General features: G+C 43.0%; 4 protein-coding genes across 7 annotated transcripts; 3 read left to right on the plus strand and 1 right to left on the minus strand.

Moving 5' to 3' along the window:
• Nucleotides 1-7,484: 7,484 nt before the first annotated feature.
• On the minus strand, nt 7,485-14,339 carry LOC6612560 (peptide transporter family 1). Of its 3 annotated transcripts, XM_032725975.1 has the most exons (5): nt 14,216-14,339; nt 14,072-14,157; nt 9,856-9,937; nt 9,568-9,796; nt 7,485-9,511 (listed from the first exon to the last, which is right to left on the minus strand). In XM_032725975.1, exons 1-5 carry the CDS (start codon nt 14,319-14,321, stop codon nt 7,672-7,674), a joined length of 2,343 nt encoding a protein of 780 aa, XP_032581866.1. In that variant the 5' UTR covers nt 14,322-14,339; the 3' UTR covers nt 7,485-7,671. The 3 variants fall into 3 exon arrangements, with proteins under 3 accessions (XP_032581866.1, XP_002037068.2, XP_032581867.1); XM_002037032.2 differs by lacking the exons at nt 14,072-14,157; nt 14,216-14,339 and adding an exon at nt 12,439-12,827 and having other exon boundaries at nt 7,487-9,511; XM_032725976.1 differs by lacking the exons at nt 14,072-14,157; nt 14,216-14,339 and adding an exon at nt 11,028-11,219 and having other exon boundaries at nt 7,487-9,511.
• A 2,565-nt stretch (nt 14,340-16,904) lies between these two features.
• On the plus strand, nt 16,905-23,217 carry LOC6612558 (peptide transporter family 1). 2 transcript variants are annotated; one of them, XM_002037030.2, is made up of 6 exons: nt 16,905-17,053; nt 17,593-17,651; nt 20,318-20,652; nt 20,715-20,793; nt 20,855-21,858; nt 22,028-23,217. In XM_002037030.2, exons 2-6 carry the CDS (start codon nt 17,633-17,635, stop codon nt 23,015-23,017), a joined length of 2,427 nt encoding a protein of 808 aa, XP_002037066.1. In that variant the 5' UTR covers nt 16,905-17,053; nt 17,593-17,632; the 3' UTR covers nt 23,018-23,217. The 2 variants fall into 2 exon arrangements, with proteins under 2 accessions (XP_002037066.1, XP_032581865.1); XM_032725974.1 differs by having other exon boundaries at nt 16,910-17,009.
• An 82-nt stretch (nt 23,218-23,299) lies between these two features.
• LOC6612557 (solute carrier family 15 member 2) lies at nt 23,300-24,605 on the plus strand. The gene is made up of 3 exons (XM_002037029.2): nt 23,300-23,305; nt 23,396-23,603; nt 23,729-24,605. The coding sequence occupies exons 1-3, from the start codon at nt 23,300-23,302 to the stop codon at nt 24,487-24,489; spliced, it is 975 nt and encodes a 324-aa protein (XP_002037065.2). The 3' UTR covers nt 24,490-24,605.
• Nucleotides 24,606-24,926: 321 nt separating this feature from the next.
• Nucleotides 24,927-27,139, plus strand: LOC6612556 (V-type proton ATPase subunit d 1). The gene is made up of 3 exons (XM_002037028.2): nt 24,927-25,273; nt 25,622-26,130; nt 26,221-27,139. The coding sequence occupies exons 1-3, from the start codon at nt 25,147-25,149 to the stop codon at nt 26,635-26,637; spliced, it is 1,053 nt and encodes a 350-aa protein (XP_002037064.1). The 5' UTR covers nt 24,927-25,146; the 3' UTR covers nt 26,638-27,139.
• The last annotated feature ends 469 nt before the right edge of the window (nt 27,140-27,608 follow it).

The following is a 27,608-nucleotide window of genomic DNA, read 5'->3' on the forward strand; positions in this document are numbered from 1 at the left end:
TTGAATTCGTAATAAAATTCCCTATCGACCTGTGTTCGGAAACAGAAATTCTATTTTTTTGCAATTTTTCGCAAATTTTAATGATGGTACCCCTTATCAAAAATGCGAAAATTTGTCAAAAATTTTATTTTTGATTATAATAAAAATAGTGATAGGGATAGTTAGCTATGTTTATTGGCAGCACAAAACAGTCTTCAATTTAGCGGTGATATCTTTTTTGGCCAAGTTATGGAGAAAACGCCGTCTGTAAATATCCGATTTTTGGCAATTTATATTTTGTTTATTTTTGGTAAAATTTGTCAAAAATTTTATTTTTGATTATAATAAAAATTGTGATAGGGATAGTTAGCTATGTTTATTGGCAGCACAAAACAGTCTTCATTTTAGCGGTGATATCTTTTTTGGCCAAGTTATGGAGAAAACCCCGTTTGTAAATATTAGATTTTTGGCAATTTATATTTTGTTTATTTTTGGTAAAAAAGAATCTGTATTTTCTCAATAGCATTAAAAATAGTTGTCCAAAAGTGAAATGCCATACCTCGTTGAATTCGTAATAAAATTTCCTATCGACCTGTGTTCGGAAACGGAAATTCTATTTTTTTGCCATTTTTCGCAAATTTTAATGATGGTACCCCTTATCAAAAATGCGAAAATTTGTTAAAAATTTTATTTTTGATTATAATAAAAATAGTGATAGGGATAGTTAGCTATGTTTATTGGCAGCACAAAACAGTCTTCAATTTAGCGGTGATATCTTTTTTGGCCAAGTTATGGAGAAAACGCCGTCTGTAAATATCCGATTTTTGGCAATTTATATTTTGTTTATTTTTGGTAAAATTTGTCAAAATTTTATTTTTGATTATAATAAAAATAGTGATAGGGATAGTTAGCTATGTTTATTGGCAGCACAAAACAGTCTTCAATTTAGCGGTGATATCTTTTTTGGCCAAGTTATGGAGAAAACGCCGTCTCTAAATATCAGATTTTTGGCAATTTATATTTTGTTTATTTTTGGTAAAATTTGTCAAAAATTTTATTTTTGATTATAATAAAAATTGTGATAGGGATAGTTAGCTATGTTTATTGGCAGCACAAAACAGTCTTCATTTTAGCGGTGATATCTTTTTTGGCCAAGTTATGGAGAAAACCCCGTTTGTAAATATTAGATTTTTGGCAATTTATATTTTGTTTATTTTTGGTAAAAAAGAATCTGTATTTTCTCAATAGCATTAAAAATAGTTGTCCAAAAGTGATATGCCATACCTCGTTGAATTCGTAATAAAATTTCCTATCGACCTGTGTTCGGAAACGGAAATTCTATTTTTTTGCCATTTTTCGCAAATTTTAATGATGGTACCCCTTATCAAAAATGCGAAAATTTGTTAAAAATTTTATTTTTGATTATAATAAAAATAGTGATAGGGATAGTTAGCTATGTTTATTGGCAGCACAAAACAGTCTTCAATTTAGCGGTGATATCTTTTTTGGCCAAGTTATGGAGAAAACGCCGTCTGTAAATATCCGATTTTTGGCAATTTATATTTTGTTTATTTTTGGTAAAATTTGTCAAAAATTTTATTTTTGATTATAATAAAAATAGTGATAGGGATAGTTAGCTATGTTTATTGGCAGCACAAAACAGTCTTCAATTTAGCGGTGATATCTTTTTTGGCCAAGTTATGGAGAAAACGCCGTCTGTAAATATCAGATTTTTGGCAATTTATATTTTGTTTATTTTTGGTAAAAAAGAATCTGTATTTTCTCAATCGCATTAAAAATAGTTGTCCAAAAGTGAAATGCCATACCTCGTTGAATTCGTAATAAAATTCCCTATCGACCTGTGTTCGGAAACGGAAATTCTATTTTTTTGCCATTTTTCGCAAATTTTAATGATGGTACCCCTTATCAAAAATGCGAAAATTTGTTAAAAATTTTATTTTTGATTATAATAAAAATAGTAATAGGGATAGTTAGCTATGTTTATTGGCAGCACAAAACAGTCTTCATTTTAGCGGTGAAATCTTTTTTGGCCAAGTTATGGAGAAAACGCCGTCTGTAAATATCAGATTTTTGGCAATTTTTTTTTTTTTTATTTTTGGTAAAAAATAATCTGTATTTTCTCAATCGCATTAAAAATAGTTGTCCAAAAGTGAAATGCCATACCTCGTTGAATTCGTAATAAAATTCCCTATCGACCTATGTTCGGAAACAGAAATTCTATTTTTTTGCAATTTTTCGCAAATTTTAATGACCCCTTACCCCTTACCCTTATCAAAAATGCGAAAATTTGTTAAAAATTTTATTTTTGATTATAATAAAAATAGTGATAGGGATAGTTAGCTATGTTTATTGGCAGCACAAAACAGTCCTCATTTTAGCGGTGATATCTTTTTTGGCCAAGTTATGGAGAAAACGCCGTCTGTAAATATCAGATTTTTGGCAATTTTTTTTTTTTTTTATTTTTGGTAAAAAAGAATCTGTATTTTCTCAATCGCATTAAAAATAGTTGTCCAAAAGTGAAATGCCATACCTCGTTGAATTCGTAATAAAATTCCCTATCGACCTGTGTTCGGAAACAGAAATTCTATTTTTTTGCAATTTTTCGCAAATTTTAATGATGGTACCCCTTATCAAAAATGCGAAAATTTGTTAAAAATTTTATTTTTGATTATAATAAAAATAGTGATAGGGATAGTTAGCTATGTTTATTGGCAGCACAAAACAGTCCTCATTTTAGCGGTGATATCTTTTTTGGCCAAGTTATGGAGAAAACCCCGTTTGTAAATATCAGATTTTTGGCAATTTATATTTTGTTTATTTTTGGTAAAAAAGAATCTGTATTTTCTCAATAGCATTAAAAATGGTTGTCCAAAAGTGAAATGCCAATATACACCTGCTACTTCATAATCAATAGTCGCGTGGTGTTGAGAATCAATAAAATTGCGATTGCCAATGCTATTAGGTAATCTAAATTATTATTCAAAATTATAATTAATCCTTGCTTCCACTGTTGGTTCCTTGGTGGCTTTTCAATTTGTCATTTTTTCTTAAATTGTAATTTTTATTAATACAAACGGGGAATACCATCTTCCCCTTTGGGTCCTTTTGGCTAATATTAATTTAGCCCATTTGATCGGAGAATGAGGTCCCTCGCTTGTCTTCTGTCAAGCCTCATTGGTGGGCGGAGTAATGTCCATGTCATTTTCCAGCCCATTCCTGCTGGTTAATTTCGTAATTTTTTTTAGAGACATTTAGATTTCCATAAATGTTTGTTGCTACAACTGTTTAAATTTAACCGAAAGCACAAATTCCCAACCATAATAAAGACCATTGTTTACTTCATTCAAATCTCGTTTAATTTGGTAGTTCAAAAATTTGCAAGCTTCACGTTGAAAATCCTATGCCGATTCCCAAAGAAAGCCACATTACAATCGCTTTCCGCAGTATAAACATATTTTGTTTCTTTGCGAATCGGCTCAGGCGTATAACGATATCAATTTTCTTTTCATAGTTTGGGCACTTGGTGAAGATTCGTATAACGTTTCCACACATTTTTACTTGCTTTGGCTGTGTTCATTTCAACATCTTTCTAAGAACTGCGTAGAACGTTGATCAGCAAGTTTTTATTTGTTAGTAAATGTGTTTTTCTTTTCTTTTTTCATTCTTTTTTAGTTATACTTCTAGAACCGTAATGAAAGCGTAGGCTTTCAATACCGTTCCATTTATTCGTTTTACGCAGTTCAAAATATGGCTTATATTTGATTCCCATTTCGGAAAACGATTTAAAATTGCGCCTTTTAGAGCGTTTTCCGAAACACGAACCTTAGATAATAATAGTATGGTTGGTGATTCGAATTGGACACGAAGATATGTTAAAACATGGAAAATTAATAGAAAGTCAAGGGGTCTGGGTAAAATACAACCGAAGATGCTTAGATAACACAACACAACATAACATAAAAGAAACAATTTAGAACAATTGACGAGGTGCTGAACACAGAAGGGTTAGTTCACAGAATATGATCTACATCTGGTCGGATCTGAAAGATAGCAATCTGGTTAGTATAATCTTCTCTTGTATTAGGCGGAGCTTCTTGGCTATGGCCTGATGTGGGGTAGGACCGGATTTCATAGGCTTTGTTACACCTGCTTGCATATCACATTCAGGAGAAAGCACAAGTCTGTAATGGGTTTCCTCTTCTGCAGGACATTTGCAGAGAAAAGGTTCAATTGAACAGAAAAAATTCTTGGCACAATGTTTCAAGCTCAAGCAGGGACCAACGAAGAAAAGATGACTTTTGAATGGAAATTTAGGTTCAAGAATTAGTCGGCTAATGTTTAAGAATATTAATTAAATGGAAAATTAATGGAAATCGACTCGAATACAGGCAATTAAAAACAAAAATCAATTGAAAACATTGGCTCCGCGAGGCTCCAAGTTTCGTCTCTGTTCAAAACTCATCTGAAAGAATACACAGCATAGAAATATGTTAATAATCAAGGCCAATAGAATAATAGCTTTTGCTTGAATCCCGGGTGGAAACGCATTGTAGGTGCCCGGTGTAAGGATATTTTTATTTTTTTTTAATTTTTTATTTTTTATGTTAACACGCTTTGCCATAAGTTTAAGCGAATAGTTTCAGCCATTCGCAAATCAAGTGCTGGACAAACGATTGAACAGCACTTAATTCGCTTTTTGATATTATTTTTCATCATTCGTTTACAAACGCATGTTTAATCATCCGTTTGATAACATTTATTCACTTTTATACGTTTTCTTCATCGCATAACTTTCGACCAGCTTGTATAACAGTTTCACATTGGCTTCTTTTAGAACTTTATATTTGTATAGGTTTTTACAGGCTTTGTCTGGCCTATTTCCTTTAGTTGGGCCCCTACTCAACGTTTTCCAAGAATCGAAGACAAAAACTCACCTCCTGGCAGTTAATTTAAGGGCTTTTTCAGTTAATAAACTGATTAATTTCTGCAAGCAATATTTTGGTTAGTTCAAAACTAAGGCACAAAATCAAAGCAAAATAAAAATGTCCCTTTTCGAGCGATTTCTGAGTACTTGTTAAAATGGCAAAGCAATAGAAAAATAAGCTAGACTGATTCATGAATGAATATTTTGTGCGGTTTTTGTGATGAATAGTTCGTTTAGTGGCCTAGCTTGAGATTTTGAACAGTGCTAACGCGGATAAAATCTAAAAGTTTCGATGGCCTTCAGTCGGTGGATAGCCATTTCAGGTCAGCTTTTTTGCTCATTTTAAGAATCTATGCAGCGGCAGTTTCTTCTGGGTGTAGCTTCTTGGCTTTTAGATCTTAGTTAAGCGGCGGCATGGCTCCTAATTCTACAAGTCCCTCATAACAAATACTTTAGTCACTATAATCACATAAATTGATGAGTTCCTAGGGCAGTGATAACCAACAATTTCAAATGAAACATAATCTCTTCAATACAGCTTAGCACGAACCAGAAATGGACTTTGATGAAATGTGAAGAGTGGTGAACGTTACGATGACACTTTTTGTGACTTTAATAGAGCGCATAGCTCTTGCTTTTGTCAGATTCGGTTAGAGTTATAGCTGCTTTTGCAGTCGTTTACTGCATTATGGCGATTCTAGGCTCCTGGCCAAGCATTTCTTACAGATTTGGACGGTCTTTTCAGAGCGGAGCGGTATTCGTGAGTGCGGTCTGAACACTTTGCTTTCCGAGGGATGCCCATGCGTTATACGCATCTTTCGATGTGTCGATTATTGTTTATCGGGGTTATATGGCTTTACCGCTCTCTTTCGGGACTTGCAGTCCGCCCTATGGCCGTCTCACTCAACCGCTTGCGATGCAAACGCCTGGCCAGCGCGACAGAGAGTGATGGAGAGAGGGAGCCGTCTCTCCTTGTCTACAGTATCATTGTCTCGCTCGCATCCGCGTAGCGCCACATGCGTTCGACAGAGGTATGCGTACGCGTCTTCTCGAAACGCAAGTGGCGACAAGCGGACGCTCTGGGTTCATTTGTCTCTTTCGTTCCGGCCAGACTTTTCCATCTCAAGCGTTTTCGTTTCATTACTTTTCGGGCGGGAGTATTTCTCCCTCCGGATTTATCTGCCACAGGGTCTTTGTAGGTCTGCAAGGTTCAGTTTATATGGGGCTCATCCACTCCGCTGGCAGTGGCACAAGTTGCACCACTCGCACCACTTTCGCTCTTTCAGATAGCCGCGTCTTCGATGCCTCGAAGACGCCAGAATTGCAAGAATTGCAGCTCAGGCGAAGAATCTCTTACTTTTTGAGTGTTTCTTGGGTTCATTAAGGTTTAATGAATCTATGGAGCGAGTACTGGGCTTGAAGCTGGGCTTATCTGTATTGAATTGAAGTCGGATTTTTAAGGTTGGGGATGCCAAGAAGTTATCACTGCCCGATGGAGCACATCTCGCTGCTGTTGCGTTAGGTCTCCCTATCTGTAGCTAATTTCACCTTTAAAAAAAAACGCACTTTAAAAAAATATAACAAAAATTCCACACTTGGCACTCCTCCGGGAAGAGTTTCTTACGAGAAGTTTCCACTTAGCCATGCCGCCGAAGACTGATGATCGATTTAGCAGCGGTGGCAAGAATGTAGCCTCGGTTTTCGGGACTTCGCCTACCTGAGTCCAGTCCAACCCCTATAAGCCACTTGGGTGAGGTTCCCAGGGTCTCTATTGTCCGGGTTCGTCAAGGCCACGAACTGCAGCTGCCACAGGCACGTTTTCTGGTTTTTGCCTGGATGCCTGCATTCTAAATGGCTTCTTTGGGATTGCCTGCGATGATGGCAGTGCCGTTCGATGAATTTTCTTTCGACGCTACATCTTGCCTTATGAAATATCCGAAGATTTGGATGTTTAGGTGATTTTTCCTCAATTTAAATTTAATTTTAAAGGGCAGGCCCGGTTACTAACACTTCTCTTCGGTGACTACGCATTAAATGCATGTCGGCGAAAAAACGACTGCCATTAGGGCTGCCACTTGTCGAAAAAGCCGAAGGGGTCAGCTCGTACGTGAAACTACGCCCATGTCTCTAATATCTCCACGCTTTTCGGGTGTGGTGCCCTGGTATCCGATTAAATTTACTTACAACTTTTGTGTATTTGCCTTACAAGCTTGCTTAAACGTATCAAGCAATTAATTATTACCGATCGATCACTACATATTTCACTGAATTTCCATTTTCAACTCCGAACGCAAATGCTCTACAAGATACAGTTCTCAACAAACGGCCAAAACCACAGTATCTTTTTCCAACGAGCCGGTAACGCCGGCCAACTGCATTTCTGTTATACTTGTATTGCACATAACAGCTAACATTAACAGCAAATTTTGGGACATAGTTCATTTTCAAACCTTAACTGAAGTTTTAAATTGTGCATAGCTAATAGCCAATATTATTGTATCGTGAACATATTAAACAGTGCCAATTATAATAATTAATAAGTATTTAAATGCCAAACATATGTAATAAAACGTATAAAATGTATTTACAAAACAATTGGGTAAAAAATGCATCTACAGAATACTCGTACAAACGAAGGTATTTACAGCCAACTACAAACATAAATAAATGCGAACAAATAAAATAAATAAAAGGCTACGACTACGACTAAATGATGGGTATGGACTTTAAGTACGAAAATCGGGCATCTAGGCCTCCGAGAAATCGTTGTCGTAGGCGTGATTGCGGTAGGCTCCGTATCCCGGTTCCGCCTTAATGCCGCTTGTTTTCCTTGAGGTAGTATCAACTGTAGTGTTCTTGGGCTTCGACTGCATAACACTATCGATTGTCGCATCGTCGTCGTCCTCGAAGTCCTCGCGCTGATCCTTGTACTGGTAGCTGCGGGCTAGCCACAAGAAGATCATCATGTCCACCAGCATGAGGCTGGCGAACAGGGTGAACTCTCCGGATTGCGAGCTGGTGAATTTGAATTCGGCAATCACCACGACAAGCATGTTACCAATGGCCACCGAGAGCAGCCAACAAGCCTGAAGAACACTCTTCATACTGGGCGGCGACTGTGAGTAAGAAAACTCCAAGCCTGTCACGGAGAACATCACCTCAGCTGCGGTCATCACGACAATTTGGGGCAGCTGCCACAGAATAGATACGGTATTGGGGGCAACCACCTCGACCACGTTGTTTTGGTAACCATCGCGGGCACTTCCCGTCACCAGAAGGCTGTAGAGTCCACCTTCTTTGGCCTCGAAGCTGGCCACCTGTGTGCCATTGATGTCTACCCGAGCGAAGCCAGGCGTGATCCTGTGGAGCTGCGGCAGATTGCCTTTGTTCAGGGTTAGCGGTGGCTCCTGGGATGTGGCTGACTCAGTTGATAAAAGAACAGGTCCCTCGTCGTCTGGCGTGTTTAACAGAGCTCTCACCGAACTGCGACCAGTGTCAGTGGCGGACATTTGTAATCCATCGGCGAACTCGACGAGCTTGTCCTGGGCTAGGAAGTAACTCACTGACTTTCCTGGTTGCAAACGCAACTTGCCGGTGATGGAAGGGCACTCTCCGGATACGGGCTGAGCATTAAAAGTGTATTCCTTGGATTCGGGCATCTGGAGTGAAAGATCCTCCCACACATTCAGAGGTTCGATAAAGCGAGAAGTTTGAACCACAACACTCGAGATTTCATAGCGACAGGGCATGCCATTGTATATTCTCAGGTGGGCCATATCGGGCTCTGTGGGCATTGCTCTGTAGGCAGCCTGCTCCATCTTCATCTCAAGACCCGCTGAGAGGAAAAATCCTAAGGCTGCCAGGAGAAGGCCTAAGGTGAGCTTCTGCAGTGGTCTCCTTATTCCACAGCGTGCCAGAACAGGGTAAATTATATAGTCGAATAGTGGCAGAAACCCGAGGATGAGCAGGGGATTGACCACCTGCATCTGATCGGGCTTTATCTGAAAACCAAACACATTGCCGTCCATTCGTGTGGCCTGGAAGGTCCATCGCGAACCCTGCTGATCAAAGAGGGCCCAGAAGACTGGGAAGGGCAGAAAGAGTCGTAGGATTCTACCCAGGCACTTGGTCTCCTGCACCATTCGGGACCCCACCGTCGGCTTGGCATAGTCCAGAAAGCTCTCCATTGGCTCCGAGTGCCTGCGCTTTTGCCATCCCTTGAACGCATCCGCAATGCAACGCGACACCCCGAAGATCATGTTGCCAGCAGGTGGCTGACACCTATACAACCGCTTGCCGGCCATGAAGATTACCACCGAAATGATCATCAAGATGGCGGGCACGCCAAAGGCCAGCGAGAAGCAATCCTGATCGCCGAAGCAATGGACGTCTGCCCTCAAGATCGGGGTGAACGTGGTCGAAATCAGAGATCCTGCGTTAATGGCAAAGTAGAATAGCGAGAAGAACTTTGCCAGCTGGAGACTTTGCGCGGGCAGCGAGAACTGGTCGCCCCCAAAGGCGGAAACGCATGGCTTGATTCCACCGGTCCCGATCGCAATTAGTAGGAGTCCCACAACGGTCACAGCTCTAAATGGCGATAAATTAATTTATGATGACAACCATGCCATGCGGTATACACTCACTTAGTTGGCATCCCCGATAGTGGAACGGCACCAAAGGATACCACCATAGCCCCTAGGCTGTACACCAGCGATAGATATAATATAGTCTTGTACTTTCCCAGCCAGCCATCGGCGATAAGAGCTCCGATCAGGGGAAAGATGTAGACCAGCATGGTGAACGTGTGAAACAGTACGGTTGCCGTCTCCTCATTGTAGCCCAGTTTGTTGGTGAGGTACAGCACCAGGATGGCTGAAAAGTAAGAAATTTATTAGAAAGGACAAAATGGATATGTCGCCGAGGTTACTCACTGCGCATGCCATAGTAGTTGAATCGCTCGCAGAACTCATTGCTGATGATGAAGGCCACCGACTTGGGATACGGAATGGTTGGCTAGTCGGGAGAGGTAGAAGAACTGTCATTCAACTATCGCGATCTGATTGCCCTTTGTAGCACTATCTCCTCTACATTTCTTTATCAATGTCCCACCAGTGAGAATATGTCGTTTCATGGACTGACTTGGCAATTATACGCCAAGTACCCATGTCGATAGAATTAAATACAACACGCGACGCCAAAAGATCTTTGGGTTTTAGGTGCATTTGACATTCCATCGCAAAGAGGCTAAAGAAACTTTCTATTAGTTTACTTTGTTTTGTTGAAACTTCTATGGATTCTAACAAAGCAGTGCCATAAATTAACTATTATATGAACGGCCTTTTCAAAGCGTGATACTCTTAATCTGTTTATAATAGTCTCGAACTAGCATGTGACTATTTATTTATTTATTGTATTAAACAAATTGTTGTGATTTTATAAAGAATTACAAGGGTTAAATGTACAACATTTAACCAATTTAATTAACATTTTTATAGTTGTGAGACTTTGATTTTGAATGCGTCGCATTAAAAACGATTGAATAGTTTAGCTATTATGGTGCTTTTGGAATTTGCCTATGGCTACGAAATCCCCGTTTTCATTTTTTGATAATATGGAAACCGGAAGCTTACAAATATGACTCGTAACTTGGGGAACTTTTCAGTTTGTTTAATTGATATTGGATTGGAGGCAGTTCTCAAGTGTTAGATGAGGTCATTTCACTAGGGTATTTCTAAGGTACATACATATTTCGGATGGCCCTTAACTTTTTGGCGTTTTCTAAGCCTATTCTCATGGAAATGCTGCTTTCTGTCGTCACAACGCCTTCTTTTCGATTTGGCTTTCGATTTTGTTGGGTTTGTTTTGTTTTGCTTGGCTATTTAGTTTTCTATTGTGATTTACCGCGTCTCTTGGCCAAGGTGAGCAACGGAACGCAAACGGGTTTCTGTCCCTACCAGTGTCTCCGTTTGTCAGTGAGTACGTACGTTAACCATTGATGATTGAGAATTCTGTGCACACCACGGCCTAGGCCAAGTGCCTCTCCTCATCCTCCTTTCCGATCCCTTCGATCGCCCCAGCGCTCCACGCTCTTCACAAGACTCACCGTTGCCGATTTGCAATTCTCCGGGCCAACAACTGCATTGCCGACAAATGCCATAACGAGCTTTACGTAATGATCGCTACACTGTGGGGTTTCTGATTTTCGGCTCGAATCTACACAATCTATGCACCCTACTTTTTGGCCCCCGCAGAATTTCTGGTCTTGAGCTCCCGTCTGTCGGAGACAACGTTCAGTATCGAACTAAGAATTCTCCGGAGCTGGCCCCGAGCTTTAAAGTTCGATCTGCCACCCGTCTTTCTTCTCGGCCTTTCTTCCGCTCCCAGTCCCTAACTGAGACCTCGAGCAGTAACAGTTGTTAAGCATAGGCAAATAAATTAACAAACAATAGAAGATCCCCAGAGAGTCTTAAAAGGGTTGGGGGCTTTAAAGGGAGGCTCGAACAGAAGATGGTGAGATCAAAGCTACAGCTGATAGTCTCTGGCTTGTCTAGACTCTAGTGTCAGACTCCAGTCTACACCTTATCGCCGGTAACTCCGGGGCAGGCGAGCGGACGAAGAATGATAACAGAGCTCGGGTAAATGCATTTGTGTAGCCCGATCCGCAAACTGGGTCACTATCGATTTTACTCTCTTTTCACAAGAGTACATTAGCTGCAACAGTTGCTGGAAAACGTCCCATTACAAATATGTACATGGATTGGTGGTATTTATCAAAGCTTAGCTACTAATTTTAGCTCCTCAATTATTCAACTGCAATAAATAGTTTTAATTACGGGTGTCGTGTAAAAAATTGAATACAATAAAAATGGTATAAAAAAATAATTCGCATGCCTTTTAACCTTGATCGACCTTAATTGCTTAGCAAATATTTCTGTTGGATTAGTAAATGATTAAAGGGTATTTATTGATAGACGCTATCATGGAACAAGACATATTCGATTCTTGTTTTGATTCTGACACACGACGATTAATTCAATCAATTTGCGGGCAATAAAAGGATCTCGATTTGCTGTCGCTTTTGGTTGACACACATTTATCGATCGCCGGGGGCGTTCAAGGTCAGCTGCGCTGCCGCTGTGATCAATAGCCTTGGGAGCAGAAGAAAACGAAGCAAGTGGCGAAGAGAGTAGAAAGAAGAAAAGTCATTGGAACTTTGTGCGCTTCTTTTTCTCGAACACCCACTGCACGTTCAGTTGGGCAAATGTGTAAGTATGTGTGCCTTTGTGTGCACTGTACTTTCTCAATTGACAACTAAATATGATAAGTAGCGGTTCTTCATGCTCTCCGCTTTTCACACCGAAAGAAAATCCATGGTTGCAGCACTCCCGTTCATTGGGATGCAAGAATTGGGAAAATGGAAGGAATGGGATCTGCTATCCTCGCCCACTTCTTCACACTCTCTCCTCTTATCATTGCACCCTTTATTCAGCATTTCACTTGCTGGCATCACTTACCGCAATCTGAGAATCGGACTCCTCTTTTTGTCCGTTTTTAACGTTTTGTCCGTTTTTACCGTTAGTTATTTCACTTGCCATTTTGGCATTGGCTCGCCTTGTCCTCCTCTTGGCTACCTCTTAATTGCGCTTTAATGAGCTCGAACAAGAGTCACCTAATCGCGCTGTGCACTTTGGAATTTTGTCGAAGTGCCCCGAAAATCGAGAAACGGAAAACACACGCACACGTTTTGACACAAAAGGTTTTTTGCACCGATTTGCGTTGCCAAAAAAAGTTGTACAGAGTGTACTACATTAAAAAAGACACTGGTGAAAGGGGGTTGTTGGGAGGTGATCAACAGGTCGACGCCATAAAACGATCGCCGTCGCTGGCCGACGATAAATGATGCTCCGTCCATTTGCAAGCTGCGCTTTTAAGCTTGACTCGCTGTCGGCGGCTACGTTGGCAGCGCAGTCGCGACACCGAAAACCAAAAAAACAAATAATACACAATTCGAGCAAGAACAAAAATCAAATTAAATTTTAAGATAAACAGGTGGGGATGGTGTGATAGGGAGGGGGGGCGTGGTGTAGAGAGGGTGCAAGAGAGCGAGAGCAAGATAAACTCTGCTCTCGCTTCAAGCTGTGCTCTCTGCACTAAAAAAAAACCATGTGTAATCCACAAAATATAACATTGAATTTGTGAACCTATTATTCAGCCAGAGCGACGACATCAAACAGTTTAAATAAAGAGCGAAGTATAATGCCAACAGAAAATAGCCAAATATTCATTCCTATACAATGTTTCTCTCCGTGTAGCTCGCTCTGCAGAGATCATTGCAGCTGCAGCGGCGATCTCTTAGTCTCTACTGTGGGGGTGTTCCCACCACCGCCCTCTCTTTCGCGCAAAGCTGCGACAGTCAAGTTCAATGCTGTTGGAATGACGAGTTGCTGAATTAGTGGACACCCCGCCCACCGACGGGCGCTATCGCTGGGAGTCCCCTAATCGGGCGTGTTACAGCTGTATTCCTCCTAATTTGTCCGAGCAGTGTTTCCTGTTGTTTCAGAAGGCTTGTGGAATGTGCATCCCTATCTGTGGACACAGTGCACCCACAGTATTCCAGCTTATAGCCATTGTTGTGTCAACTGTTTGGCGTTTGGCGTGCTTAAAAGAGGGAATGTGGTTCTAGGAAGCCATATCCTATTTGCGATACCGTTGTTGTCAGATCTAACGTTATCTTGTGCTCAATATGTTATCTGCGCTGAATCTTGTGGATATCCCCTCGCTTTTCTTTAAGCCGAGCCAATGAGCTGGCCGGTACGAATCGATCTTATCTCGATCATATTCCTATCCCCTATCTGGCGATTAAACCCCTGGCCGTGCAAAATGGTCGAGTGCCAAGTGCCTGTTATCTATGTTTGTTTTCTTTACGGCTTTGAGTAATTTGTTGGACTTTCCCAGGCAGCCATAAAACCATCCAGCTGTAAAGATTTATGGTCCGCATTAGCTATTGTTTCGCGTCGAGATTGCTAAGGTTTTTCACGAAAACGCCGCGCTACACCACAAGATTGCACAGTTCCGGAAATATATTGATACATGTGCCGAAAAGGTTGTCAATTTCCCACTGCATTCCAGTCCAGACCTCAGACTTACCTTTTGGAAGCCGTTGCGGTTACCTTCGACGAAGTGGACGTGCTGCAACCGATCGTCCTTAGCTCGAAGGCGGGCGAAGTGCCAAGCTGTAGAAAGTACATACATATGTATATGGGTGGTCTTTGGAAAACTGATGATACTTACTGCGACTGAATTCGGAGCTGCTCATCGGGCGACTGGATTCGCAGCTCGAACTGCATATGGATGTGGCTGTGCTAGAGAATTCGGGATTCCGCTGTCTGTGAAGCATACTTGAGCTGTAGCCTGGATTTCTGACAACTAAGGCAAAGGACAGTCACCCTAATTATAAGAAATTATTTATTTAGATTGGGAATGTATGGGGATCTTTATAATAAATTGTATTTTTGAAATTGACGTGACGTCTTTATATCTTTGATGTACAAATCTAATCAGTTGGGCAAACACTTCACCGCCTATCTTCATTGATATCGGACTCCGAGCCTTCGAGATCTTGAGATCTATAAGTACCCCTCTATCAGAAGATCGGAGCCCCTTGAAGCACTGCCCTAAGAACGAGTATGATTGTGTGGGTATCTGGCTGTCTTAGGCCATCGGCTATATCTCGCTTTCCCTTCGCCCTTTCAGCCCGATTACTTAATCGGCACAAAGTGCGATTTGGCCCCGTGCCGAGTTGTGCGATTGGCCCACCTCTTAGGGCGTAGGTTGGTGGTTGCGATTTAATCGAAGATACCCTATCGCCGCCTGACCACCAGTTTGCTAATTGATAAGGTCTTAAGTGTAATCCCCAGGCTGAGCGAAGAGTTTCTCGCCCAGATACGACGCCATAAGTCCATGGATACGAGATGCATAATAGCTGGCTGGGGATACGAGTACTCGATGTCTGTGTGTGTCAACACGCAACCCGCTCAATCGACACACAGACCCCGAATGCCTTGATGGCTTTAATTAAGTGTTACTCAATCGATCGCATAGCTGGCATTATGAAGATTAGACACCATGCAATCTGGGAGCCAAGTAAGTGACAATCGTAAAATCGAAAGCAAGAAGCAAAACAAAAAGTTCACTTGTCGCACAGTCAGGGCCTCTCGTTGAGCAATAATGGTTAACGTTAACAATAACAATAACAATAACAATGTCGGGCTACGGACTATCGCAGATCGGCCGATTGGCTATGGCCAATAGATGTACATATGTATATACTTGTTTCTGGGCATGGCATTAATGATAGGCGGCCATAAATACTATTCGCAGCTATCAACGCAGCGATTAAGTTCATAAAACAAAAACGCCACAAGTTTTGCAACCACATCCGATTAGATGCCTATCAAAAGCGGTGAGCCAAACGGGGTTAGATGATATAGGTTTTCCTATTTAAGGGGTGGCAGGATTTATAAGCCTTTAAGAACCTATGTAGTATTCGATGTGATTCGCAGCTTTGGCTAAATAAAGTTTCCTTATTACTTCATAAGTGATTATGATCATGATCTATTGCGAAAATTGGCCAATTTCCAAAAGTTTCCGGCCTTAAATGCCTATGGATTGAAAATTTCGGAACGAGTTCAACGAGATATAACATTCCACATTAGGCAAACTATTACCCATGTGGTTTTCAAAGTACTAATCTTAAGGCGGAAATCAGAATTATAACTTTTGTCAAAAATTTAAAAAGGGTTAGGGTTAGAAGGTATTGTATTTATTTCCCTTTCCACCGTTGAAATGACTTATACTTATGACTAAACTGATATGAAAGACGTACGTACTTTTGAAACGCCTGTTTATTTCGCAAAAACGTATTGCCGATGTGATAACTTTATCGGCCATAAAACTACTTAATAGATTTGTAATAGTTCATTTTCCTATTACTATCATTTTAAGGGGCTTAATATAATTTATTGTATTGCTGCCAAAATACTGCCAATCATTTGGGTCTTAAGTTATGTATGTATGTACGTACGTTGCTTACCCACGGAAAAGCGTGAAAAAAGAAAGTCATGTAGGTCGTTAATATGCAAGTCATTAGTATTAAATACTGGACGCGTTGCTCTAAAAATGGTTGGCGTACTTTCTTGAAAAAGAAATGACTGATTAGTTACTTTTTGACCAATATCAGCTAGCCATTTGGCTATTTATTAATGATTAATTGCCCGATTAACACACAGTTCAAGCCATTGAAGATTCTGGCTAGCTCTCCTTACCCCACAAATTTCCTTGGCCAGCATTATCTTTTCTATTTCGGCGTTGTTTTTTTTTATCAGCATATAGACGTAGTAGCTCTTTAAATAATTATCTTTAGACCATATACTAGACTACTTTTCGATTCATGACTTACGGTGGGTAAAGTTGGGAAGCTCCCATCCCCCAGACTTGCAAGTAATGGCCAGAGATAACCGTTTGGGACGTTGAAAATATTTAGTTAATGATGGTGCGCAATCTGCATCGCCCACTACACACCACCCACCGACTGATGACAGACGGGGCGTGGCAGGTGTGATAAGCGGAGCAATTGTGATGGACAGCGATCTGTAATTGACAGGCGGCCAAGGGCGGGAAAGGGTGAAAAGTCAAGTAGATATTTCGGTTGGTAGTTGTGGGCCATAAATAACAATCGCGAGAGCTGCGAACTGCGGCTCCATTCATTGTGGGTAAGCGAACACCGGGCCGTAAATACTTCCACTTGCCAGTCGATAGTACGATAACACTGCGATTAGGCTTATCAACTCAGTCGTTCTAACGCCTTTCGCCATCCTTCGACGTCGAGCACGCGCGCAGTCGCAGCGGGCAGAGCAGTGCGGCAAAGCGGCAGAGCGGCGAAACCGTCAACGGCTTCTTAGCTAAGTTCGTTCACAGTCGACTTCAGTCTGAGGCTGTTGATCGCCGCTTGCGGACGTGGTCGCTCAATCCTGCTCGATTCATAACCGATTCAAAACCGATCCGCACCGATCCCAACCGAAACGACGTGCGTTCCAATTTTTTTTTTTTGCAGTTGTTAAATGTTTTAATGTGAGTTACGAGTGCGCGAATGCAATGAACAATAAAAGCAATAACGATCCGAAAGCTTCGCCAGAGAACGGAGAAAAAACCGACAATAAATGCCTTATGAAAACATTATATTATGGAAAGATCTTACGAAACAATCAATTCCTTTCAAAGGCCAATGCAGCTAAACAGGATTAGATTTTGTATACTTTGAAAATCAATTTGCAATACAAAAAATCAATTAAAACTATAAATAATCTGAATGAGATCTAATTGCGATATTGTTGGGTTAATTAATTATTTCGCAGTGGCAATTGGAAATTTCTCTTTAAAGTAGCCAATTTGTGGTCTTATATACATAACTTCAGGCGAGGATCAATACTTTTTTGCTTTTTTTGTCTCTTATTGGAAAAAAAAACAACAAAATTTACGCATAATATATATGTGCATATTTTTCGTTAAATTAAAAGAAAGTTGAGTTTACGCATACCGGTCAATATCTCATACATTCCTACAACGTAATGATTTTTAAAGCAAATTTAATATTTTTCTTCGATTTCAAGTGACGCGTAACGGATGTGAAGCGATCTCCGGGTTCCCACCATGACGGATAACAAAAATGGTATTGTTAATTACTAAAAAAAACCACAGATGCATAATTATAGTTTCTACAGAGGGGTGGCGATTATACACACTACTGAAGCGAGATTTATGGCCCATATTTTTCAGATGCTCGAGTTTTAGTCACTGTTTCGATTTCTAGACAAGCAATATAAGGCACACAAAATTCCCCTCACCATAGATTGCAGTTGTGTTCTTATTTAGTTTATTGCGCCTATTTACTTCGATTCGCACCCATCCGTTTTAATCAGGGTCCGTTAAGTAACGTGCATGTTATAAGGATGGCCGGTAGTGACTCAACGGAGGAACGATTCCCAGAACTCCAGGCTCGCAACTACGATAATCGGCTCCCTTGGCCGCGTGTGCAGTTCGCAAATCTAATCGCTCTGATAAGGGACTTTGAGTGGCTGGCCCCGTGTTTTAGCCACTTGAGCGGCTCCAACACAAGCAACAAGCAGGTCCAAATGTGGATTTGCTTTTGACGGTCCCCAAAAAAGAGCTGCCAAACTTGGTCAATTGGCACGGACGAACCTTGCCTATACTTGCCTATTCAAATCTCAAAAAAATAACTCGACTTGCCTACACCGATGCAAATTTTCTAATTTGTATAATTGTGTGCGCCTGCATTTCAATGTCAGCCGCCGGCTTCATTTGCATATTCGTAGGCAAACTGTCATTGCGGGTGTTTAAAACAAATGCGATTACGATTTCGTTTGGTATTCCAAACACACACTCCACTAGCCGACAAATCGCTGGGAGAGCCTGTAGTAAGTGCAACCGCTTGCAATTAGTGAGTGAGTAGTTCGCCTGGAATTTGCCATTTCGTATTTGGTTGCTCGGTGCGGAGCAGAACCCGGTCGAATTGGATGGGGCGGTGCCGATATGGGATCGTAATTGCCACTTTGAGCGGAACAAGACAATCAAAGTTTTGCTCACTACCGAAAACACCGAACTTATCTATCTGACAACTTCCATTGAATAATTCTGTTTCTTCACCGCCGAAAAAAGCATTTGTAATTAAAACTGGGACAAAGCCCCTGCTCCTGCGCCGCTTATCATTGCGCTGGACCAATAAACATCGCGCTCGTTCTAATCGCTTGTAAATCAGTTGGAATACTTTTAGACCCTCTTCATGGCGATTATGTTATTGGGTAGGTGCGAAATTTACAACCTATTCGATGGCCAATCGATGAACAAACCGACGATTATGCGATAACGATGCCGATATGCAATGTCATTAAAGAATCACTCACTACTATATATTTGATATGCAACATATAGATAACTCACTTGTAAATAGCACTTTCAACTTCACTATATTCTTGTCCTGACTATCCAATTATGGCCATCCGTTCTCGAATTCCAGAGGAATTTCTCCCCATATCACAGTTAGCGATAGTTCAACGCGTTTCAGCATCATAACCACCTATCACTCAATCAATCAATCTATAGGTCCCAGGGCTCTTAGAGCTTAAGTAAAGAAATCTTAAGAAAGTGGAATTGGGAACACTTTCACAGCACTTTCCCTCCGACTCTGCACTAAAGGCATACCAGGCTTATCTAATTATTTATAGGCAAAGCCCTCACTGTACTCATTTTTCATTTGGCTTGTTGGAAATTACGGAGTATCAGCGACTACGATTGGTCTACGCCTTTTATGGAGACCAATCGAGTGGATTGGAAGATCTGTCTGGAGATCAATTTTCCGTCCTTCGGTGACACTTGGCCAGTTCCCTGGAACTAAACACTACGCTACGGTTTTGAGTGTGAATATGAGTGGCAGGCCTGGTCTCCCGACTTCAAACGGCCACCGAAGCTGGTCAATGCTGTACACGTCTGGTACTTGTATATTTTGTATATCTCTGTTTCCCTGCGATAAGGAGCTTTATGTTAATGGATGTTTGATGTGAAGTGTAGTGCGAGCAATAGCATTGTTTCCACGGTTTATGGGGCCATGTGATGGCTACATTACTGCCTCAAATAGCGGTCATAAACGCTGATAAAGCATCGATGGATTAGCTGCGAACCGATTCTGGATATCGCAGTTAGATAAGGCCCATTCATTGGCCGCCTTTCGGGACTTTCGCAGTTCGCTTCCTGAATCATCAACCATCGAACAGATACAGATCCAGTTGTCCGAACATGGCCATGACCATGACAAGATGCAATTACCATTCGATCTACATGGACATGACCATTAAAGCTCCAGCAGACATTTAGACGCAGCATTGTCAGTAATCAGCATGTTGTTTATGGCGTGGAAAGCCATACTCCCAGCCAGTTTGTCAAAGTGGAGGGGATCGCCGAGAGAGCTATCTTCCCTAGCTGGGTTATCTGACGCCCGCCACTGCCGTAAACCTCGTAAAAGCTCGGGGCCTAAGGCTGGATAATTTATGCCGGGCCACCGAATTCACACGCCCACCGTTGAAGTAAAGGCCTGGCCAAATATAGAACAGTCCTTATCTGTGGCGGAGGTGTCAAGCACAAGGCCACAAGTCTCGGTTTCGGTTTCTGATGAAATGTCGCCGATCCTCAGATCACTAACGAATCTCAGTGGCCATATGAAATGGAGCTGTCGGTGGAGCAAGTACCCCTGCTGGGTGGGCTCTCCAAGTTTTCGATGATCGCATTTCGAATTACTTACCTGTTTCCTTCTCTCTTCCGCAGAAATACAGCCAGCGGCTGAGCCTGTGGCTGAACCAGAGCCTACTCCCGCGGCCGAAGTAGCTCCTGCAAGTCTCGATGGTTCCGGTCCAAGTGTTGCCGAAGAAGTCACCCCGAGTGTTGCGACCGTTGAAGACAATACCCCGACTGCAGCACGTGCAGAGAGTCAACCGTCCGACGAGAGCAACGGCACGGCGGAGGACAAGAAGCTTCCCGAGATCGCCAAAAAGAATGGCAAGGAGCCCGAGCAAAATGACAAGGAGCCCGACCAGAATGGCAAGGAACTGGCGGAGGCCAATGACTTCAAGAACGTCTCCGAGACTGAGGGTCAGCAGAAGGTAATCGTTATTATCAAGATTCGAAGCGAACACTGTACTTACCTTTTCATTGACACCCACAGAAACTGCCCTACCCCAAATCCGTGTTCTTCATCATCAGTAACGAATTCTGCGAACGTTTCAACTACTACGGCATGAGGAGTAAGTTAATCGCAAAGGATCTTAGCATGGAATCACTGCTAATCGCTCGTTCTTCTTTCAGCTGTTTTGGTTCTGTATCTGAGTCGAGTTCTGGGCTATTCTGATGACACCGCCACCGTGGTCTTCCATATCTTCACCATGTTCGTGTACTTCCTGTGCGTTTTTGGAGCCATCATTTCGGACTCTTGGCTGGGAAAATTCAAGACTATCCTGTATTTATCGCTGGTTTACATATGCGGATCGGTGCTGCTGACCCTAGGTGCCATTAGACCACTTAACCTGCCCATGGAAACGTTCACGATGATGGGCCTTGCGCTAATTGCCCTTGGTTCAGGTGGCATTAAGCCGTGTGTGTCGGCGTTCGGTGGCGATCAATTTAAGGTGCCGGAGCAGGTGAAGCAGATCACTTCGTTCTTCTCGCTCTTTTACTTTTCGATCAATGCCGGATCGCTGATCTCCACCACGGTGACTCCTATACTGCGCGAGGACGTGTCCTGCTTTGACGACATTAACTGCTATCCATTGGCCTTTGGAGTACCTGCCGTACTTATGATTGTGTCGGTGATCATCTTTGTTTTGGGACGATCCCTGTACAAGATGAAGCCACCGGCCGGAAATATGGTGGTGCTTGTGAGCAGTACCATCTGGACAGCCCTGACCACCAAATGTAAGGAGAAAAAGACCAATCCGAGGGAGCACTGGCTGGACTATGCCGATAGAAAGTACGACCGCCAGTTGATTGACGATGTGAAGGTCCTTATGCGAGTCCTCTTCCTCTACCTGCCACTTCCGGTCTTCTGGGCACTGTTCGATCAGCAGGGCTCCCGTTGGACCTTCCAGGCCACCCGAATGGACGGGGACATGGGCTCCTGGGACATCAAGCCCGACCAGTTGCAAGTGCTCAATCCTCTGCTCATCCTAATCTTCATACCGTTGTACGATGTGGCCTTCTATCCGGTCCTGAAACTAGTAGGCATCCGACGGCCGCTGCAGAAACTCACCATGGGCGGCATCCTTGCGGGAATTGCTTTCATCATTTCCGGAGTGGTGGAGCTTAACTTGGAGGTGAGTAACTGTTCGAAAATGCTTGTTGGCTTGGGACTTAAAGCTCTGAAAGGATTTAATTGGGAAGTTTTAAAGTATTTTTAACTACTGTGCTTATATATATTGTATTGTACTGTACCTGCACCTGCACTTTCCGTTTTTCTTTCGTTGCACGCCTTGCTGTCGTTAGAAAACCTATCCCGACCTGCCCTACAGCCAGAACGTCCAGCTGCGCATCTTCAACGCCGACAACTGCGACTACCTCTTCACCTCGAACATTCCCGGAGCGGAAAGTGTGACGGTGACCTCGTTGAATGCCTATACCAACAAGGATATTTACGCACCCGGTTCACTGGACGTGGAGTACTCGCTCAGCAGTACAGATGAAGCTTGTGCCTTTAGCGCCGACAAAATACGTAAAGTCCTTACTGATAAGACGGCTTGGTCTCTGTTCCTCAATCCGCTGAATGGTAGTGGGTACTACTGGGAGGAAGATTTTGTGGACAAGCCGAGCCAGAGCCATCCGCTGATCCGAAACGTCGCTAATGTGCAGCAGGGGCTATCAATTCGTTGGCAAAGGCCTAGCACGGGAGAGGTGGTTTATGATGACCTGGCTAGCAAAACGTTGCTCACTCGTGTGAATTCGGCGGAGTATGAAGTCCTGGTGGGCGAAACGAACGTCGGAACATTCGATGTCCACACCGGCGGCGTGTACACACTCCTAATTAAAGATAACAACAACATTTACGAAGCCAATTTGGTGGAAGTGACGAGCCCCAACTCGGTAAAGATCCTTTGGCTGGTGCCGCAGTACGTGGTGATGACCCTCGGCGAGGTGATGTTCTCGGTGACGGGACTGGAGTTCTCATACGCCCAGGCTCCTCCCAGCATGAAGAGTGTCCTGCAGGCCTGCTGGCTGCTAACGGTGGCCTTCGGCAACGTCATTGTGGTCGTCATCGCCGAGGCCGCCTTATTCGAATCGCAGGCCAGCGAGTTCTTCCTGTTCGCCGGCCTCATGTTCGCCGACATGCTGATCTTTATGGTGATGGCCTACTACTATGTGCCCAACGATCCGAACAAGGCGGAGGAGGCCCAGCCCCTGACGGCGGGCGATGCCAAGACAGAGATTCCCGCGCTCGAAGGCGGAGTCGAGAACAAGGGCAAGGACATCAGCGAGTAGACCTTAATCCGATTCGTCCTGCTTGCTCCCGCGTTGTGTATTATATATATATTTGTACTTGTAGATGTGTATATGTATGTAAATCCTTAGTGGCCTTTGTCCATTTCCAAGCTAAGTGTAAGTGAAGCTGCGACCGGGCATTGTTGCATATGAAAAGACATCCAACTACTTAATCTAATAAAAGAAACTTAATAATATAATCCGTCGTTGTTACTATTCTTGCTCTCTCTCTATCTGCTTGAATACTCTTAATTGTTTCCTACGACCTAGACTTTACTCAGTATGATAGTCTTACAAGATATCATTCCGGAGATTTCTGGTATTGCTCCGATCTAATATATTCGTACCAGCTTGCACGTTTATCTTCCACCCTTGCAGCACACTTACCCATTGATACCGAGCAGTGGTAATACCCAGCTACGCGTCTTCAGCGGTATTCCCGACTGCGATTATCGCTTCAGTACGAACCTCGGAGCCCGGGAGAGCTTCACCTTAAGGGGGCTGGACTTCTACTATTCGGGTAGCGTGGCGACGAGCACCGACGGTACCTTCCAGTTAACATACACCGTGGAGAGTCTAACTGAGGGTAAGTTACCACGTTATCGCGATCCTCATATTCAAAAGTCACGTAAGAACCCGTGAATATGCTTAAAGTCGACTATCCTCTTTGGAGCGTTAGGCCGAAATCACAATTTGAATCACTTCACTTAGGTTGCGTAATCCTGGAGGGCGGAACCCAGCAGTTGTATGAGGCCACCGCCCACTCACTTTTCCTGCGACCTTCGCACGCCATCACTAAGTATTGGTACGAAGACGAGGTGCAGAAGTCGAATCGCTCGTGGGCTTTTGTGCGAAACCTGGCGAATCTCTTGGCCACCACGCGTGTGGTTTGGCGGGAGGATTCCGGGGATACGGTGGCCCTGGATTTACCCGCCCGCAATCACGATCTCTACGAGCTAAGTACGGGCGATTACAACGTTCAGGTGGCGGATCACAATCTTACAAGCATAGAGTTACGCGCTGGAGGCGTTTACGCCCTGCTGATCGGCCAGAGTCACGGGACATTCGTATCGCGACTCATCGAGGTGACCAGCCCCAATTCGATGCACATGCTCTGGCTGGTGCCGCAGTACGTGGTAATGACCCTCGGCGAGGTGATGTTCTCGGTGACGGGACTGGAGTTCTCCTACTCCCAGTCGCCGCCAAGCATGAAGAGTGTCCTGCAGGCCTGTTGGCTGCTAACGGTGGCCTTCGGCAACGTCATCGTCGTGGTTGTGGCGGAACTCAAGTTCTTCGACTCGCAAGCCAGCGAGTTCTTCCTGTTCGCCGGCCTCATGTTCGTCGACATGCTGGTCTTCATGTTCGTGGCCTACTACTATAAGCCATATGATGAGGTGGCTGCCCTGGTGCAGAGGGTAAGGGCTAGACGGGAACGGAAATGGCAGGATCTCGACCGATTTAAGAGGGACTAGGAGTACGGATGCCTGCTTGTCATTTGAATCTGTGCGCTTATTGTATCCTTATGTGTAGTTCTTTTACGATACGAAATAAATATCCCAAAAATACGGCAAAACAAAGACTTTTTAATATCCGCTATCAGAAGAAACATATAATTATTCCTTACTTTGTAACTACTATGTTAAGTGTTAGATAAGTTATATTAAATGTTACTGACCATTTCCTTTACATTTATCCGGCGCTCAACTAGTTTACTACCGCTTGCGTCCACTGCACTTATATCATTAATATATAAAATGTACAATTATTTTAATATAACTGTAACGAATATTCAAGCTCGCGCGGAGTTGCCAGATCGCAACTTAACAGCGTGCTGTTATGCGCATGTTGTCACCTGACATTCCGCAATTTTTAGTACCTTTTTCGCTGACATTTGGTCGAGAAAAATATAAGAAGAAGAAGAGTTGAAAATCATATGACTTGTCGATCGATAGAGAAAAAAGGTTGAATTTTCACCGTCGCTCCGTATCGAACTGCACGCCCTTCGCCACACAATTCGCGCAACTTTCGGTCGAGCGAGAGCAGTCCCATAGAAAGGAATCCAGCGCAATTCGCCACCTCTTCAACTTCCAGCCAGCTCCTCTGCGTGTGTGTGTGCGTGTGTCATCAAGATGAACAGCTCGGGCTTTATGTTTAACATCGATAATGGATATCTGGAGGGTCTGTGCCGTGGCTTCAAGTGCGGCATCCTGAAGCAGGCTGACTATCTCAACCTGGTGCAGTGCGAGACCTTGGAGGGTAAGTAGCAGAGCCATCGCAAGCGTAAACCGAAAACCCCATTTTCCCACACGCCCCTGGGTCACATGACCAGCGATAACAGAGTCGTGCGTGTGTGTATATATACATGTATGGCTGTTAATGTATCTTTGCACCGGTGTGTGTAAGCTTGTCTTGTGATTTGTTGACGTTTTTCAACTGGATTTTCTTTGAATTCATATTTGGAATTTATTTGGATCAAGGAACATGTAGCGTGATTTTCCAATAACAACTAAATAAACGCCGGAAAAGTACTTTGGCTCACCATATTTCGTAGAAAACTAATTTTCAAATGATGTATTAAACTTGATTTCACTTTGGATTTTACAGATCTCAAGCTGCATCTGCAGGGAACTGACTATGGCAGCTTCCTGGCCAACGAGCCCTCGCCCTTGTCGGTGTCCGTTATCGACGACAAGCTGCGCGAAAAGCTGGTCATCGAGTTCCAGCACATGAGAAACCATGCTGTGGAGCCGCTGTCCAACTTTCTGGACTTCATTACCTACGGCTATATGATCGACAACATCATTCTGCTGATCACTGGCACGCTGCACCAGCGACCCATCTCGGAGCTGATCCCCAAGTGCCACCCTCTGGGCAGCTTTGAGCAGATGGAAGCCATCCATGTGGCGTCCACTCCCGCTGAGCTCTACAACGCCGTCCTCGTGGACACGCCACTGGCGCCCTTCTTCGTCGACTGCATCTCCGAGCAGGATCTGGATGAGATGAACATCGAGATCATCCGTAACACCCTTTACAAGGCCTATCTGGAGGCGTTCTACAACTTTTGCAAGAACATGGGTGGTGCCACCGCCGACGTCATGTGCGAGATCCTGGCTGTAAGTGAAATAATGTTATAGGCGTATATATAATTTACTTAACATATTGTTTCATTTGAAAAATAAATACTGTACATCTTGCCATTTTAGTTTGAGGCCGATCGTCGTGCAATTATCATTACCATCAACTCCTTCGGCACCGAGCTGTCCAAGGACGACCGTGCCAAGCTGTATCCCAACTGCGGCAAAATGTACCCCGATGGCCTAGCCGCTTTGGCGCGAGCCGACGACTACGAGCAGGTGAAGACCGTGGCCGAGTATTATGCGGAGTACGCCGCGCTGTTTGACGGATCCGGCAACAATCCCGGAGACAAGACGCTGGAGGACAAGTTCTTCGAGCACGAGGTGAAGCTGGACGTGTACGCTTTCTTGCAGCAGTTCCACTTCGGTGTCTTCTACGCATACCTCAAGCTGAAGGAGCAGGAGTGCCGTAACATCGTCTGGATCGCCGAGTGTGTTGCCCAGAAGCACCGCGCAAAGATTGACAACTACATACCCATTTTCTAAGCGCGCTAGATGATCGCTAAGCATTTGGCATACAAATAATATTACACGTTTTTTTTTCCTGCCTTTCGATATGCGTTTTTTTTTGTTTGTCCCCATACCCTTGTTATTGAATTGTTTAATGTATATTATATTATGATACCGAGTCTGTATGTTTGTATGTAGCGAGTATTATTGCCGGCCCAGGCAAATTTTTGTCAAGTGTTCAGACCCAAGCCTAGATTTCTCAGTTTCCGCGGCTCCTCCTCCCATTGTTATCAGCATTGGCCCCATAGATAACTATATAATATGTATTCGGGAGACCCATAGTGTCCCTTCAGGGCTTCGTGTTTGTGTACATATGTATAATTATCGAACGGAACGAAAACAGTTCAAATTGAATGTAGAGAAAAGAAACATCAGCACCATATGTTAACTACTATATAGAAAATGCATACTTATACAAGAACTACATATGTGAATGATAAATCAATTATTAAAACATGTTTTCAAACATTCCCTTAAACGCCGCTGTCTAATAACTGAGTTATATGACTCTGATACATGCCAATAACAAGTCAGGCATTTGCTTTAAAAAAGATAGCTCTGACTAAAACGATGGCCTCTGATTCCAACTCTTTTATTTGTTTTTTGCATAATCTAAAAGCATTTCTCTTTCGATCTTAGTTTTATACATATTTTCTCTTTTGGATGCTTAAGTAGCCAAACTTAAAATGCCAATCGGTTGGACAAACTGTCACGGGTCGTTTTGGGGTTACATAAAAATTGGATAAGATGCCAAACAAGTTATTGGCTATCGACTGATTTCAAGTTTGTTGTTGTCGTAGAAAGCATTTCCAAAAATATGTTTTCTGCAGAATGATTGTATTTTAATCAGCCCATGTACGAGCTTATGGTATTTTTTAAAAAGGGAGCAGACAGTAAGTTTAGTTCTTAGTTCTGGCTAATCCCTCTGAGTCACTTTTAAAAAAGGT

The sequence above is a fragment of the Drosophila sechellia genome, chromosome X (assembly GCF_004382195.2).
Source record: "Drosophila sechellia strain sech25 chromosome X, ASM438219v1, whole genome shotgun sequence".
In the NCBI taxonomy this organism is placed as follows: Eukaryota; Metazoa; Arthropoda; class Insecta; order Diptera; family Drosophilidae; genus Drosophila; species Drosophila sechellia.

Bases quoted from the DNA above. Each gene is read 5' to 3' on its own strand.
- LOC6612557 (XM_002037029.2), top strand. The intron at 23,604-23,728 runs GTAAGTTACCAC...CACTTCACTTAG, and splicing joins CGTGGAGAGTCTAACTGAGG to GTTGCGTAATCCTGGAGGGC.
- LOC6612558 (XM_002037030.2), top strand. The intron at 20,794-20,854 runs GTAAGTTAATCG...TTCTTCTTTCAG, and splicing joins CAACTACTACGGCATGAGGA to CTGTTTTGGTTCTGTATCTG. The intron at 21,859-22,027 runs GTGAGTAACTGT...TGCTGTCGTTAG, and splicing joins TGGTGGAGCTTAACTTGGAG to AAAACCTATCCCGACCTGCC.
- LOC6612560 (XM_032725975.1), bottom strand. From the start codon at position 14,321: ATGCTTCACAGACAGCGGAATCCCGAATTCTCTAGCACAGCCACATCC. The intron at 9,938-14,071 runs GTAAGTCTGAGG...TCTCCCGACTAG, and splicing joins ACCGCAACGGCTTCCAAAAG to CCAACCATTCCGTATCCCAA. The intron at 9,512-9,567 runs GTGAGTGTATAC...ATCGCCATTTAG, and splicing joins CTATCGGGGATGCCAACTAA to AGCTGTGACCGTTGTGGGAC.
- LOC6612556 (XM_002037028.2), top strand. From the start codon at position 25,147: ATGAACAGCTCGGGCTTTATGTTTAACATCGATAATGGATATCTGGAG. The intron at 25,274-25,621 runs GTAAGTAGCAGA...TGGATTTTACAG, and splicing joins GCAGTGCGAGACCTTGGAGG to ATCTCAAGCTGCATCTGCAG. The intron at 26,131-26,220 runs GTAAGTGAAATA...TTGCCATTTTAG, and splicing joins TCATGTGCGAGATCCTGGCT to TTTGAGGCCGATCGTCGTGC.